Source organism: Gavialis gangeticus, unplaced genomic scaffold, assembly GCF_001723915.1.
Source record: "Gavialis gangeticus isolate Ggan-Ray unplaced genomic scaffold, GavGan_comp1, whole genome shotgun sequence".
Lineage (NCBI taxonomy): Eukaryota > Metazoa > Chordata > Crocodylia > Gavialidae > Gavialis > Gavialis gangeticus.
In genome coordinates this window covers 30,461,617-30,477,995 of record NW_017728993.1, presented here as the reverse complement: position 1 = coordinate 30,477,995, position 16,379 = coordinate 30,461,617, and the positions used below count along the sequence as shown (strand labels likewise).

The 16,379-nt window shown below is 38.5% G+C and overlaps 1 protein-coding gene across 1 annotated transcript in view; it reads left to right on the top strand.

Annotated features, from left to right (window-relative positions):
* The first annotated feature begins 1,678 nt into the window (after positions 1-1,678).
* The window catches only part of LOC109305326 (vitellogenin-1-like), a 61,300-nt gene continuing 46,599 nt past the window's right edge, over positions 1,679-16,379 (top strand). The window contains exons 1-10 of the mRNA XM_019528329.1: positions 1,679-1,718; positions 2,061-2,081; positions 2,305-2,456; positions 5,042-5,293; positions 7,418-7,579; positions 8,038-8,189; positions 10,285-10,435; positions 10,546-10,703; positions 10,810-10,975; positions 13,272-13,397. Of these exons, the coding sequence (XP_019383874.1) occupies positions 1,679-1,718; positions 2,061-2,081; positions 2,305-2,456; positions 5,042-5,293; positions 7,418-7,579; positions 8,038-8,189; positions 10,285-10,435; positions 10,546-10,703; positions 10,810-10,975; positions 13,272-13,397 (1,380 nt within the window). The remainder of the gene's footprint in view (positions 1,719-2,060; positions 2,082-2,304; positions 2,457-5,041; positions 5,294-7,417; positions 7,580-8,037; positions 8,190-10,284; positions 10,436-10,545; positions 10,704-10,809; positions 10,976-13,271; positions 13,398-16,379) is intronic.

Below are 16,379 nucleotides of genomic sequence, written 5' to 3'. Positions count from 1 at the left end.
TGATCTAAACATTGCTTAGAACTTTCAGGGTAAGCAGTAATAAAAATATACAAACAGTAGTGCCCTCATCATATGTTTTTGCCACTGTTTTCCTTCCTTGATCATCTATTCAACTGCAATAGTGAGGCAGTAGTTGCTGCTCCATCTCTGGACCTCAATGCCATCTACCAAGTAAATGACATAGCTGCTGCTAGGCAGAACAATACACAGATGATTGTGCACTACACATTTGCATCAGGTTATTCTGCATAGTTGACTGCTCCATGTACTCCACAGAAAAAAACTTCATCTCAGGTGCACTGGCACAGCAATAAGCTTCATTATTCCTGCAGTCGGGCGGCACTACTCCAGGTAAATGGAGTAATAAGGTATAAAGAAGACTTTTTGATGGGGACCACAGTAAATAATTTCTCAGGATCAGAACTGAGGGCCTGAGACCTGTAGCTCTGGTTTTATTCTTCTTATTTCTAGTGAATTAGAGGCCTTTCTCCTATGGATGCCATTTACCTGTCTGCATGAGCACTTTACTAGCAAGCAGTTTTTACTTTTTGCATCCTTAAATGAATATTAGATGCCTTTTGCATTCTTCCCTCAACAACCTTGCAGACAAAATGTATAAATGAAATCTTTTATTTGCTATGTAATTTATATATATCATTTGCCCAGAGACAAAGTTGTATTCTAAACTGATGTAAACTATTTCAAAATGTACATAGCTGAACTTTATTTTTGGAGAAATGTGGTTTATATTGTGACCTTTTTCTAAGGAAAAATAGAATGCAGTCTTTGTTACAATGGGCTAGGCATCACAAGGTTCCAGAAGATGAATTGGGAGGTTGTGGGTAAAATTTTCAAAATGGTCTTAATGATTTAGTGGCCAAAATCCCTTTGGAAATCAATGGTATATGGCCTAACTCACTTAGGTGCTTTTGAAAATTTACTCAGTTCCTTTTCTCGAAGTCTCCTCTTAGGAATTACACAGAATATACAGTGGAGCTGCTTTGGACTCACATCATTGTGACTTAGCAACAGAATCCAAGATATTACTAAGGTTTCTCGTTTGGATTCCTGGGATAAGGCCCTGTTCATGCAAAAGAGAATCGTGCTAAGGGACCCAGGCAAGAACTGTTGGAATTGGTGTGGTTCAGTTTGCTGGACTGACATGTAAACCAACTTACAGACCTCTCAGTGACTGGGAAATTAAATCATGCACACATTCCTCTCTAAAACACAGACCTTCCACTAAGAACCAACGTTCGAATCCAAAAGCTTGTGACTGAGATTGTCACCTGGTGTTAATCACCAGAATTTGCTGATGTCAAAGGAATAATGCTGAGGTGAATTGGCTATAAAGCTGGCCCGTGTTTTTTAAAGTAACTCAAATATGTGTTATTAGTTGATGAATTATTGTATGGAGAACTGGGGAAAGAAAGAAAAGTAAAAACAAGAAATTTCATAAATCGGTTTTATTAAATCATGGACAATATAGTTTTGGTCATAATTATCCAATAGTCCAGTGTTATCAACATTCCCATCCCAAGAAATGTTTGTTTTTGGTTGATCAATAATGATTCTAAGACATGCTTATCCACCAAACTGACATGCCAAAATAATCACATGATACTGTATGCCTCTATAAAAGAGGACCTAACACATTTACTTTTACCTTAGCCTCACAATGAGGGGCTTAATAATAGCTCTGACTTTAGGCCTTGTCGGTAAGTATTTTATCTATCTGGATAAGTTTACAGTAGTTTCTTTCATAATATGGCTTCAGAGTCTAATTGTTGTCCTCTGTAAGTATAACCATCTCAAGTTATATAAAAGGAAAGAGATAGTGATAGCAAATTCCCCATTGTCTAGGAGAAGGTATGGAAATCTTAGATACCTTCTTAAGTTAAAATATAAAACTAAGTTTAAAATTTAAATTAGAATTAACTGGAAAGCACTATGCAATATGTATTTTACAGTTAGGGTATAACTTGGGACTATGAAGTACAGTTTATTTTTCTTTTCTTATTCTTGATGTTTTAATTTCACTCTTGCTTTTTCTCTTTCAGGGAGTCAGCCTCTTAATTATCGTAAGTAATTTTCCTATCAGCTAATGTAGATGTAATGACTGCAACTCAAAATAGACTCTGAAATGTATATGGATGTTTAATTTTATTTTACAACTGCTAATTTTCTTCAGAAGTAATACCAAATTGATCTTTGTTATTTGGAATTGTTCATAAAATGTAATAGGTGTACTTGAACGTGTTCATAGGCTCTCTCTAATATTTGTTGGGCATTGTTGCTTTACAGAACCTGTTTTCAGTGAAAGCAAAGTTTATAGATATGATTATGAAAGTGTACTGCTCAGTGGACTCCAAGAGAAAGGACTTGCAAGATCTGGAATAAGAATAAAAAGTAAAGTGGAAATTAGTGGCATTGGGCCAAAACTTTCTCTTATTAGGGTAAGAAAATGTATCCAATTTGAAAGCTAAAATTACCTTCCTACATTACTTTTTCAAGCTTTGGGAAATAATTAAGTTTCATAATATGTTTTGCTTACTCAGGCAGAATGTAACTAACACTATTATTTTTTATGCAGTGCCCTAAATTCTATTTGCACTTTGCCAGGTAATTCTCAGCTCAAGCCAACCTTGGGGTTGAAGGATTTCTTCTGCTTTGTGGCCAGGGAGACAATAGAATGTAATTTCAAATGCACAATAATTTAGAATTGGATCAATTCAATTGTTCCCAAACTGTATAACCTAAGATTATTTAATCAACTGATTTTATAACCAGAAAACAAAAAGCAGTACACATACTACAATAGCCAGATGTCATTCAACATTTGGCATAATTAATTTCTCCTAGCTATTTCTTTAGCTGCAGGGACACAAATGACATTTTATGCTGCACTGAGATTGCATTCCTTTGCTACATGCTGACATTAAAATTTCTGAGTAATTACTAAGATTTCTGATTATATGGAAACCATTTTTGCCTTGAATGTAAGCCTGTATGTGCTTCTAATGAATGTATTGGAATATACCTCTCTATCACTGCAGACTCCACTTAATTTTATGTGTGTGGAAGAAAACTGATCTCTTTAAAAGCTTTCACTTAGCAAATTGAAAATTATGGATAGAGAAGATTAATCGCTGTGTCCTAATAAGTTTCTAAAAAGTACAATAGCTCTACAACCAGAAGTAGCCAAGTACTATTATGTATTATAAGAGAAAATGAAAATTTAGTTCAGCATTTTTTTCCATGCAACAAGCTTCCTGAAATCTCAGGAAAAAAAATCCACCCTATATTGTGATGAAGGCAAGCTCTGTCCAGGTTTCTTTGCAAAACAGAAATAGGGCGCATCTACACCTGGCCATATGGTGCCTTTGTGACTGCACTGTCATTTAGTCCTTCCCTTTGGAAATACTAAAAGATGGTGCAGTAACAGCCCATTCTGCGCTCTGCTGGCCGCACACAGTTATTTTTAGCCGCTACATCAAGGCAGCGCATTGCTACGACGACGTAACGGCAACGTCACAGTTTTTACCAATGGACCCTATGGTGCTGTAGTGCATCGCTGCAAAGCCATAGCATCTTGTGCAGAGGTTCCCATAGAAGAAAAGAAAGATCCACTCAAGAGTTAGCAATAGCATCTCACTCATGTAGCCTATAAGAGAACCAAGATCAAGTCTCTGCTTTTCCATTCTTCCACAAAGAGGACAATTATTACTGTCATGGGACTGGTCAATCTCTCTCGCCACGGTTTTATCCAGAAAATTCATCCTGGACCTAAGAAACTTTTTTCCAAAGAAAGTTTAATCAAAACTGAAATATTCTTGAAAAAGATAAGGAAAAAGTAGAGGTTTTGAATATTGCAGTTACTGACCAAAAACAAAAAATTAAAAATGTCTCTTTACATATGTAGTGAGGCATTCATTTCGATTGTAGGAAAAGTTTACTTTTTCTCCCATGACAATTACGTGACATGGTTTGGGGAGAAGGAATAACTGAAGGAATTAATCTTTAACCTTAAAGCCACTGCTTCATATCTGGTTTAAGTCAAAATTAGTGATCTAAGTGTTTTCATCATCACTAAACAATATAAATACCATTTCTTTTGGCACTGTCATCACAGACAATGTATTGAATGGATCCTGGAGACTGAGCTAACACTGCCCTAAAATGACCACCTAGATTTGGTAGAAGCACACTTAAATGACAGTGTTGAAAGCTTCTACTGACACAGCCCACTCTGGAGATTACAGTCACCAGGGTTGTCAATGACTTCCATTAAAAAAACAAGGAAAAGGGTCTTTAAAAAAATGAAGTCCAATGGCTACCCAACCACGCACAACAAGGAAAAGAGCTGTTCAAAATCCCTGAGCTTATAGTAGTACTGATGCTGAGCTTTCTCTCCTGGTACCACCAGGAGTTTGGACAGCCCCTGGGTGAGACTAGAATGTGAAGTAGGGAACAGGGTTTCTTACATCCCCATACTAATTATGTTTATATGGTTCACCTAGCAACCATGTTGTTATTAGCTTCAAACTTCAGCTATGTTGTGTGACCCCAATGGCAGAGATCATAGAGTGCATGCCAAGAGTTAATAGTGCCCCTGAGATTTGCAGTTTTGAGGGAATATTCCTGCTTTGTGCTGCTCTTCTTTGGCATATTTCTAGGTGCAAGCCACCTTGGATAAAAAAAAAGTCTAGTCTATGTGGAAACATCCTGTTTAGCTACTTTTTACTTCTGCATATCCCTATCATGGCTTCTGTAAAGTATTGCTCGATTCTCTTAAATGCTTCTTTCTCTCAATCTTTCTCTCTCTCTCTCTTATATACGTACATGCCTATTAGTACTAACAATGTTAATGATAAAGTGAAACCTTAGTTTTATCATTTAAAAGGCTTTCCTTCATTAAAAAGTGGTGCCCAATAAAGAGACAGGCATACTTATTTACATAGTTTAGCTATATGCATTCAAAAAAAGTTAATGAAACATTATTTAAGTGAACATACTTCCACCTTTCTCCCTTATTTCATAGATTCATTCATTGGAAGCAGCAGAGTACAATGGTGTCTGGCCCAGAGCTACATTCACTCGGTCATCTAAACTGACCCAGGTTCTTTCTGGACAAGTGAGCTTCCCCATCAAATTTGAATACAGCAATGGCCATGTTGGGAATCTCCTGGCTCCAGATGCCATCTCAGAGGATGGTCTTAATATTTACAGAGGTATTCTCAATGTGCTGGAACTCACCATGAAGAAGACACAGATCACATATAACTTACAGGAGGTGAGCACTTTGCTTTTTGTTTTGTTTGGAGTGTAATTTAATTAAGCATGCACTTCCGGCTCTTTCAGTGCATTTATTTGAATTCAGTATTGATAGAATATTTAATAATAAGCTATGTCTAGACTTGGAGGTAAGTTGTTCAGCTATTCTTTCTGTGCCTTCAGTAATGTTGCAGTATCTAAATGGTTCCATGAAATGGATAGATTTTTAATCTACTTGATCAGCTGATTTCAGTAATGCATTTGTGATATTGTAACCTACAGAAACCAGGTTTTTGGCTCCAGCAAAAGGAAACTACTCTGAAAGCTGAGCCTACATAAAATCTGACTAATACATTAAAATAAGATTAAACTCTCAGCATATTAGTAAGACTACAGCTAGAAATAACAGCAATTTGACTTTTCTAAAACATTATATATATATTAATCCCTTTTAACCCCTTTTAGGGGGAGTACAATATTATGTTGTGATATTATAATGGCATTGACAGCTACAGTTGACATTCTGTTGGAATTTCCACTATTGTCCAGGGTTTGATACTTTAGTCATGTTAAATCACCTGACATTACAATCCACCACACAAATTGAAATGTATATAATTTTGCAAAAAATATAGTTACATTGATTAGTCTGGTCTTGGTGAAGAGATCAGTAAAAAGCTTGAAATCATTGTGCTTTCACATTATTTTTATTGCAAATCCAAACCAAAACCACTTTAATTTAGACAATTGAATATTTAATATGATTAGGGTTAAGTCTGGAAAGGAGCTTCAGAACCTAGTGCTTTCCCAGTATTTGTTCCATGTGAGACACCCTCTTAAGACACTGTGGCTGAAGTATATCCAGTACCTAGTTTCTTCTCCTCATCTTGTTTTTAATTCAGTTGCTTATCCTTCAGAGCTCTATTGTTGAGTTGCACATGTAAATTTAACTCTTTTAATCTTCTTTGACCTTTGGCACCTTTACCTGACAGTCTCAAAGTATTTTACAAATGAACGCCAGGATTAGTTTCAAAACACAGACCTGTGGGAAAATGAAGCATGACCTTGAGTGTTTACACTCTGCACACTGCAGTGAAGTCAATAAGAGTTTGGGCTGTATGAGCACTGCAGAAGCAGGCATTACACAACCTGCCAGACGTGACTCAATGGGAGTTCTTTCCAAGTGACATCTGCTGGGTGAGGGTTTACACAGTGAAATTAAGTTTTAATTATACAATGGTTGTGCATACCTCATCTTGCTGTAATCTAACTAGCACCTGTAAGAATAGCAGTGAGGACGTGGTAGCATGGGGTAGAAACCAAAGTACAAGTTTTCCAGGACCCATGGCTATGTACAAGTCCAAATGGAGCAATTATACAATATCCCCTATATCCCTCACAGAAGAGAAAAAGACAGGAAAATAACCCTTCTTCCAAATGCATTTATGTATCATCCTTTATCACTATTAGATGTTCTAATCACAGACTAAAGAGAACTAATATCCCTTACAAGTATAGAAGCTTTAAACATTATTAAAAGACTTCAATTAAAGCTGTAATGCAAGAAAATCCACAGTTAAAACTCCTCAAGTCTTAAGTGATTTTTAATTATTGCTTCTCATATTGTATGTCAAGATCATTTGCTATTGCAGTCTCTAATGGAAGAACGTGTGAGCTATAGGTTAGGTATGATGGGAATTTTAAGAGCTAAATATCTACCACAGTTCTGAAACTCCTTGCTTTTAAAGTTTAACTCTTACTGATCAAATTATTTCAAATTATTCATAATCCTGGATAATGTCTCATAGCCAATAGGTTCTAACTGGAAATTTCTACAGACCTCCCACTGGGCCAAAATATTGTTTCACTGAAGTCCATGGGCATTCAGTCAGAGCTTTCAATGGGACCTGGATTCAGGCCTTTGAAGAATATAAAAGGGGGGGTGGGGAGAAGCACGAAATAAAGATAATCAGGTCTTTACCTCCTGATTATACTGTAGTAGGAAAATAGTAAATACTTCTGAAAGGAATCTCGGTATATGCAGCTGATAAAACTAGTATACACAAGCCCATGCTAGGTGTTCAGCAATCCTGCTGAAAGAAAAGCATTCTCTGAAAGCTGTTCAATTCTCATTTTTTGGCAGGCTGGAATTTCAGGTGTCTGTAACACTACCTATGTGATTCAAGAAAATAAGCGGGCAAATCAAGTCTATGTGACCAAATCCAAGGACCTAAACAGCTGCAATGAAAAAGCTCAAATGACTACTGGTTCTGCATACACGTATCCATGCAAGACCTGCAAAGAAGTAAGATAGATTTATGTGTAAACAAGTAGTGGGACTACACAGACTGATTTTGCATTGGTGGTTCCTGACTTAAATCCCAATGAGTACAGGGGATCCAGGGTGGTTATAATGATATTTGCTCTCTACGTGTAATTCATATACATATATTGAACACAAGGCCTCTGTATCAGCCAAGTCCCCTTTGAAATTTTAAGGTAAGGGTGCATAAACCTTGTACTAGCTGCTCAGAGAGAAATTTTGGTCTTGTAGAAGGAGACCACCTCCTTTGTTTAGGGAAGAAACAATTGCAGTAGAATTTCTTATTGGTATGAGCAATGGGACAGGGCTGTACAGTTGAGCTCTATCTTGTAAAATTGTCATGCTGAACAAATGAGTCACAGTGCATGATATACAAAGTATTATTTCATCACAGAACTTAAATTACTTTGTGCTTCTTTTGTCACTGTTCCATTCTGAAGAGTAACAGACATTCCCGGGCTACTGCTACTTATAGTTACAAAATCAAATCTACCCAAGATGAAGCTATAATTGTAGAAGCGGATGTTCAGGAACTCCATCAGTTCACACCATTCAATGAGATAACTGGAGGAGATGCTGTTGTAGAAGCAAGGTACTGTAGACTGATCCAAAATTTTGTATTGCTTCAATTCACTAATTCCACCTCTAAATAATCTGGTCAAATTCCCTAAATTAAACTAATCCACTGTGCTGACTATACACCTTGCCAATATTTCATTATATAAAGCCTCAAACAGGTCATAAAACACAATCTTCAGTGATAACCATAAATTTGAAACATACATGTGCATTCCTATCCAGATTTTCTTAGCTAAAGTTGGCGGTGTTTGACTAGTTTAATTCCCAGGGGTATTTGATTTATGTCTTAAGGGCCAAAACAAATATATTTTCATATGAAAAAATTGAAAACTAATATCTTTTCAGTAAACTACTCTGTGACACACTCACTGAAAGGGAGATCTCTGGAAAGCAGTAATGCTAAAAGGGACTCAGGAGGATAGTGCATAGGAAACTTTGTATAGGAGCTTGATATTGATATGCTATCTGACCTGCTATGGGCTGGTTGAAAACTTTTCCACAAACTTTGATAAAAAATGAGTTTTTAATGGTTTTTCTTGTGTGTGTGTGACAGAGAGAGAGAGAAAAGTGTTTGTGTTCCATGGATAATTTTGTATTTCCATCAAAAACGTTATAGCCAAAACCCAAAACTGTTTGGCTAACAACTTAAACCTTCTGATTTTCAGTCCAACCCTGCTGAAGTTTCAATAGTTTATTGAAACCAACTTTGTTTTAATTTTTTTTTTAATCTTCCACAGGAAAAATTTATGAGGATCTTTATTTATGGGCTTTAGATGCAGAGGGGATTGGGTTTTCAGTCTTGCTGAAGTCAATGGGAGTGTTATTATTGTTTTACCATTTAATTACACTGTTCATATTCATTTGCTGAGATGTGTGGAATACAACATTTTCCCACCTCCTCCCAGTATATCAAAGATCCTTATGAAACCCTGATGGAAACAGTCTGTGGAAATGTTTTAGAAGATCTCTATAGAGATTCCAAAAGTAAGCCTGCCAATTTTCAATGGAGACTTTAAGATACTCTTGTGTATGATTCTGTTTCTATTGACTTGTTCTCAGATGTCCAATGCAAATACCTAACTTTATTGTATTGTCTGGTAAGCCTCATTTTAACTGTAATCAACAAGCTATCTTTGTCTGCAAGCACAACCAATAGAACATTTTTACAAAGACACTCTTCTGTTGAAATTTTTCTTGATAATGAAGAGTGAAGGTTTGGTTCAGTTTGAAAAGTACTTAAAGCCTTAGATACTTTTCTGAATTATGCCAATTTTTTCTGAATCTTTGCTCCACAGGAATCAGGTTGGAAATCTCATGACAACACATTATCTTACAAAATTCCCTGGGACATTAGACTTAGAGATGTCTCAGGAAAATAGAAAGACTGAATTGTTTCTTGTTGTATTTGAATATTGTCAATTCCATGCAAAAGGAGGAAGCTTAGAGATGTGTAAGAACATTTCTGAACCTTTTAAAAAGGTCCAAATTCAGCAATGCATTCTTATGACAGCTACCATCAATTATTGCTGTCTGACACGATGGGATAATACACATCTCCCGTTCAACTTCCATCCTTCACCTTCTGCCCCTGTTTCCCTTAACCAAGTAGCCTCATGTACCTACATCCCAAAGGCTGGGATGTAGCAGCATCTTATCTACATGAGATGCTGACTGCACAGTTGTTACTGCATAGATGGTTTAGTACTAAAGTATTATGCACAAGTACTAAATGATTTTGCAGTAACTGAAGTTACAGCACGGTAGTGTTGCCAAACAGCTTTCAGGTGGTGCAGACTGCGCAGTAGCTACTACCGAGCAGTAGTGTCTCATTATGCTTCGTGCCCCGCAGTGCTACTGCACAATAACAACGAGGTACTGTGCAGTCAGTGTCTCATATAGATGTTGCCGAAGGGGAGAAAAGTCTGAATCTGATCCTAACCAGTTCTGAGTAACGCATACATTTATGAATCCCTTAGTATCTTGATAGAGTATTTTTTGTAGCTATATTGTTATATTAAATGCAGGAGAAGCATATCCGCTGCCCCTCTTTTGTTTTATTTTTCATTATGCATCTTGTGATGTTATTTCACTGGGGTTCTTTATTGCAGACAAAAACTCATTTTGAGTGATGTGCAAAAACGCTCCTCAGAAATCCCATCAAAAGACTTCCGGAAACGAGGCTTACTTCGATACCACTTTGGCAGTGAATTGCTCCAACTTCCTGTCCACTTATTCAAAATAAAAAATGTGGAAAGTCAGGTAAAGTTTAACCACTAAAATGTACTATTTTGCTGTAAGTCATTGTCATTACTGTGTATGGAAGAACTGGAGCATATTTGATTTTGCTGTGTACTTTAATTTTTATGTAGATTGTAGAAACCCTGCAGTCTCTGGTAGACCACATCCATGAACAGGTTCCCAGTGATGCACCACTGATGTTCCTAAAGCTTGTACAACTTTTCCGTGCAGCAAGTTATGAGATTTATGAGTCAGTTTGGAAGCAGTTTTCCAGTTGGCCGGCATACAGGTAATGATATAGTGACTTTAATTCTCAACAGTGGGATTGAAGAATATCTGAAATGAATGTGTTCAGATGCAATTCTGGAAAATGATGGTTGCCTTTCCTGTTATAGGCGTTGGATTTTGGACATAATTCCTGCAGTTGCTGATCATACCGCAATCAAGTTCTTAAGGTATAAAATTGAAAGGCAAGAACTCACCGAGTTGGAAGCAGCTCAGGCAGTGCTTATGGGCCTGCATTTAACTACACCAACCCGTGATGTGGTGGAGGAAGCTGGGGTAGGATACATTAAAAACTCTCAGATCTTTCTTTACCAGTTCTAGCATCTGTTGTATTTATTCCTTTGCCAAGATTGCAAAGGCTTTGAAAACACAAAGCTGTTATATACTCAACAAGGCTGAAAGGAGATTATTTCCTGACTGCCTTGAAAGTTGGAAACTGCAAATCACAGGCTCAAAAACAAAGCCAAAATGAAACAACAAACTGTAGAACACTCCTAAATGGTCTAAATCTTGGCTGCATTGATTTCTGGTATTCTTTTGTCCTGGTGAACAGTTACAGATTAGTTACAGCAGATTAGATCTTTCACTCAGGGTGTGAACAGAGGTACAATTACATTGGTTTTAAGGTAGTAGGATTTACTGCTCAAAGGCATATCAACCGATCCAGAATAACTGTTTAATTTGTTTACTTGTAATCTGAAGTAAGTGAAGTTAAACTACAGTAATTTATCCCTGACTGAAACAGGTATAAAATTACTGTAGTTAAGTTTCACTTATTGCAGGTTAGGAGCAGACCTGCAAACAGTTACACAGGATTCAGCTGCACCTTCATAAGTCCTGCCCCACACATTATTTTAGATTTGCCTCAGTGTCCATGCACTGAGAAACTCTACAAAGAGCAGATAGCAAGGCCAGTGTAAAAACGTAGGAAATGGACTTGATGGCCTAGTAGGACCCTTCCTGCTCTGTTTCTATGAATTATGCTAGTGTGAAACTGGTGAAAGAAAAGTAGAACCATTATACAATTTTTTACTTATTATGTGGATTCAACTCTGCTCTTAGAGGTACGTATATATCTCCTCCATTATATATATAACCTCTGCAGCATGTCCAAGACTGCTTCTGGAAGTGAAACCTGCCCACATGCACCTGGGTCCTGAGCCATTTATGCTGCTTAATTTGCCAAATGTCACAGTATCAATCCAGAATCTATATAAATATAACTTAACAGTACAATTTTTTCTTGTAACACTCCTGGCATATGTTACAGTTATGAAGCAATTAATCTATTAATTGCACTGGAAATAGTAACAGTGTTACACATTCAGCCAATTTATGGCACCAAAAAGTATCAAACCAGCTGCAAAGATATTTCACAAAATATGTGGCACATCTTTGTTGCTAGTTTGTATGGTGCCATAAATTGGATGTGTAGCACCCCAATGTGATGCTGACAGCATCAGCAATGGAGGGAGGCAGCAATGGGGATACTGGTGTAACAACTGGGATAGCCCTAGACCTGATGCCAAAAATTGGATGCCAGGAGAGCTGGTTGCAAGGTTCCCTAAGTGGTAAAGCCAAAGAACTCCAGCTACTGAGAACCTGGCAATCACTGAACACAACAGCCTTTTTCTGCCTTGACCTGCAGCCCCGGCACGCCTCGACTGTGGAAAGCCAAGCTGAATCTGATGGTTTTTAAACCCAAAGCTTACCAATCCTGGGGTTGTGAAAGCCAAATGTGCAGCTGAACTGTCCTGGTGCTGGGCCAACAATCAGCTGATTGTTGGACCTGGCCCTGACTGCCCCAGGTCATGAACCAGAACTGGGACTGTTGAGCTGTGTACCTGGTCCTGGGTCTGGGACAGGGCTGCCCCCTGCTCAGTCTTCAAGATCGGATTGGGAGCAGCTCAGAAGTGGTGCCATTGGGATCAGAGAAATTGTATGTCTCATTTGAAACATTGCACCTCCTGCAATGCATGTGTACAATGACAGGAAGTGCAATGTTTGGTAATTCCTCAAACTGCAAACTGCACCATTGTTTTAACATTTGCCCGGAGCCTAAGAAAGTCAGTGGAGCTCAGGTACAGAGCAAAAGGCAGTAGGTTGAAGTCTCAGGTCAGCATTTTGTGTCATGTGAAGAATTCCTTCTGTCTATAGTACGAGGATCTAGTTAGAATGAATCTTAGTTCTTTTGTTCTTTCTTTTTCCCTTTAGCTGAGCTATTAAAAGAGAAAAAGGGCACCCATGGCTTTGTGAATTTTATGAGCCCTTCAGGTTTTATTAATAGCAAAAGTTCACCTTTCCTAATGAAGTGATTTTTTCATCCTTTAGACAGTAATGGGAGCGTACAACCCATTTTTTTAAGGTATTCTTATTAAAATAACAAACCTCACCCGAAAAGTCTCTGAATTTTATTAGGGTCATCATACTACAGCAGACCTATCTTTTCAGGGAATCTCAGTTGCTATGCATTTGTCCTGTCTTGAATTCACATTTGTTTAAAATATGCTGGAAGGCATTTTTTTCTTTCTTGGTTGCTAATGGTGGTAATTATGAAATGTTTTCTCCATAGCTCATTCTGAAAAAAGTGCATCCACGCTCAGGTACTTTACTTCACAAAATTTCCTATCTTACCTATGGATCATTGGTTCGCAAGTACTGCATTGTCTCAGAATCCTGCTCTGGGCCAGCTCTCCAGGTACACAGCCTGAATGTCTTTTATTTATCTTTTAAGAGAAAAAATAACATTTAACGCTTACTTTGTATTTATAAATCTGTATGATACTTCACTTCAGTGTTTCCTTTGGACAAAGAAATCACAGCTAGTTAAACACAGGATTTCCTTTTTGGAGTAAGAGAGGAGAAAGGCTAGGGAAAGTCCTTAATTCTTGATGCCTTCATGGCCTCATGACTATCTCAGAATCCTTTATAACCTTTTATTAGTTAAGTCCCCTCATACTCCTCTGAGGTATTTACAAATATAAGCACTTATTAGATGTTAAAACTAAGGAATATGAAGATGATGACATCCTTGCCCTATTTACTCAGTGATTCACCTATAAAGCAAGGACTGTGTCATCTATGCAGACTGTTAGATTACCCTGATTACCTTGGCCATGTACACCCACGTGCATTACTGTGGAGTAGATTAAATAGCTGCAGAGTAAATCATCAATGTCAACATGTGCAAAGGTATTAGGCCACAGTAAACTAATTAACACCACTGTAAAACAGTACTATCACTGACAGTACTATTTTACAGCGGAGTAATTAATTGTAATTAAATGCACATATAGACTCTAACCCTGGGCATAAATTGTGCCTGGTCAGTGCAGGCAGCAAAGGGCCAGACTCCTGCCTGCTGCCTAACCATACAGCTCCACACTTTCAGCATCCTCATACCCCAGCCAGCCCTAATGCCACCTGATTCCCCCCTCCCCACCCCCCATAGCCCAAGGCAGAGAAGGGCAAGAGCAGGCCCAGTTGTAAACTGCTCTGCCCCAGCTCAAATTGCTGGTGTCCTGGGCACCCATGTAGACACTGCATTCAGGAGTAGTTTACGCTGGCTCAAAGTGCTCTGTAGTTTATTGCTTCAAATTAATTGCATGTGTAGACCCACTGACAGTAATGTTTAATTTTTATATCGTATTTTCATCATTACATCCTCAAAGCACTTTACATGGGTGCTAAGTAGCATTGTCTTTCTTTTAGAGTAAGAAAAACTGAAGGGAACATAAAGGAAAAGTGATTCATTCAGAGCCTTGTGGCAAGCAAGTGACAGGTTTGGGAACAGAGCCTAGGTGCCCTGAGTCCACTGCTACTTGGTCACATTTGTACCACTGACCGTACCAGGCATGGTGATGGTAAATACTAGGCCCGTGTGAAGCAGCAAGTATTCACTTTGGATTTGGATTCAGACTGTTTGGAGGGACAGTGATTCAACTAATTGATTCGAATCACTGTCCCAATTCGATTTGGCTGATTCAGTTTCGAAGATTCAGTGCTGATTCAGAGATTCAGCCATAGATGATAATGGGGAATACCTATAACTAAAATACCTATAACTTTGTCATTTTTTGAAGATTCAGATGAAAACAGCAGGGATGGTAGCCCCTTCTGAGGGCATGAAGCCTGCCAAGTTTCAATGAGATAGGTGCAGGTGTTTCTGTGAAAGTGCACCTCAAACTGTTGAAAGAAAAACTCATATCACTTGTGTGTGTTAAGGGAGAGCGGGATGAAAACAGCAGGGATGGTAGCCCCTAATGTAGGCATGAGGCCTTCCAGGTTTCAGGCAGAGTAGTGCAGAGGTTTCTGTGAAAGTGCACCTCAGGTTTCTGAAAGCAAATTAAAAATGCAAATAGGTGTGGAGTGAGGAGGGTGGCACTCACTCCATCTGAACATGGAGCTTGGGGAACCTGAGCAGCGGGAGGTTCACCTTCAGGAACAGCAGCTGCTCCACCAAACCAGGATCCAAGGAGGTGTGGTGGGGTGTTTGCTGCAACTCTTCTGAATCTCCTATCTCTCTGAATCGATTTGGAATGAGTCTCCTGATTCGATTCAGATTTGGAGATTTGGCTGCTGAATTGGGCCAAATCTCCTCCAAATCGAATCAGCTACTGAAGCTTCCTACAGCCCTAGTAAATACCTCTGTGCTGCTCTGAGTTCTACCTTTGAACCAGAAGTATTATACCTGTGTTTGTATGGCAGAGCTGATTGGCCCATCTGCAACACCGTATTAAGGTAACTACATTACTTTTAATTCAGAAGGTAGTGCCAGAGGAGAGCAGCACGATATGTTTCAGCATGATACCACCTGGCACAGTAAATTAATAGTAGATACTTGCCAACTGATTCCTCAGCCACATGGCCTCCCAAATGATTAAGGCAAATGTTTCTGAGGAAGGTGGGAGATTTTTAAATCAAAGCAAATGATCATACAGTGCCTCTCAACATGTTTGAAATGTTGGGTTTGACTCAGTTTCATCCTGTGTACCTGTAAGTTCTTAAATGCATCAATGGATCACAAATGTGGTAGCTTAAAAACAAGAAGTGGTCTTTTATCCCACTTGATCTATAAAAAACAATCTATGATATTTTGCCTATTTTTAGAACCCTTACTTACGCATTGAGAAGAGTTTTGTACTATTCAAGAGAACTAGCCTGATTCTGGCCACACATTTAAAAACTAAGTGTTCTTATCCACAAATCCTTATTCTATCCCATGAATAAAATGTTTCAGGATCTGGTTGCTTTCCAAGAAATGATGTAAAATGGCCTGGCCGCCAGGTTGTTATTTCCTACTATGAAAGTCACCATTACAGTCACCATTACAGCAACGTTCCCTCTAAGGCCGGGGTGTCCAACCTTTTTGAATGTGGGGCCAGATCATGAACTTTTTATCACCCAGTGGGCCAGCGAGCCATATTCAAAGACCTCACAGGAAGTGGTATCACATCACCCCCATGAAACGAAAGTACAGTGTTTACTTTCGTTTCCCATTGTACCACCTCAGGCCTCAGAAAACAGCTTGGAGGGCCACATGGCGGCCCACAGGCCATATGTTGGACAAGCCTGCTCTAAGGTGTAGTGATCTGTGAGTGCACTGCTTCAGTCCATGAGCACACCACTTCAGTCCTTCCTCCCCCTTTCAGCATGCGCTGCCTCAGAAACCACAAGTGCC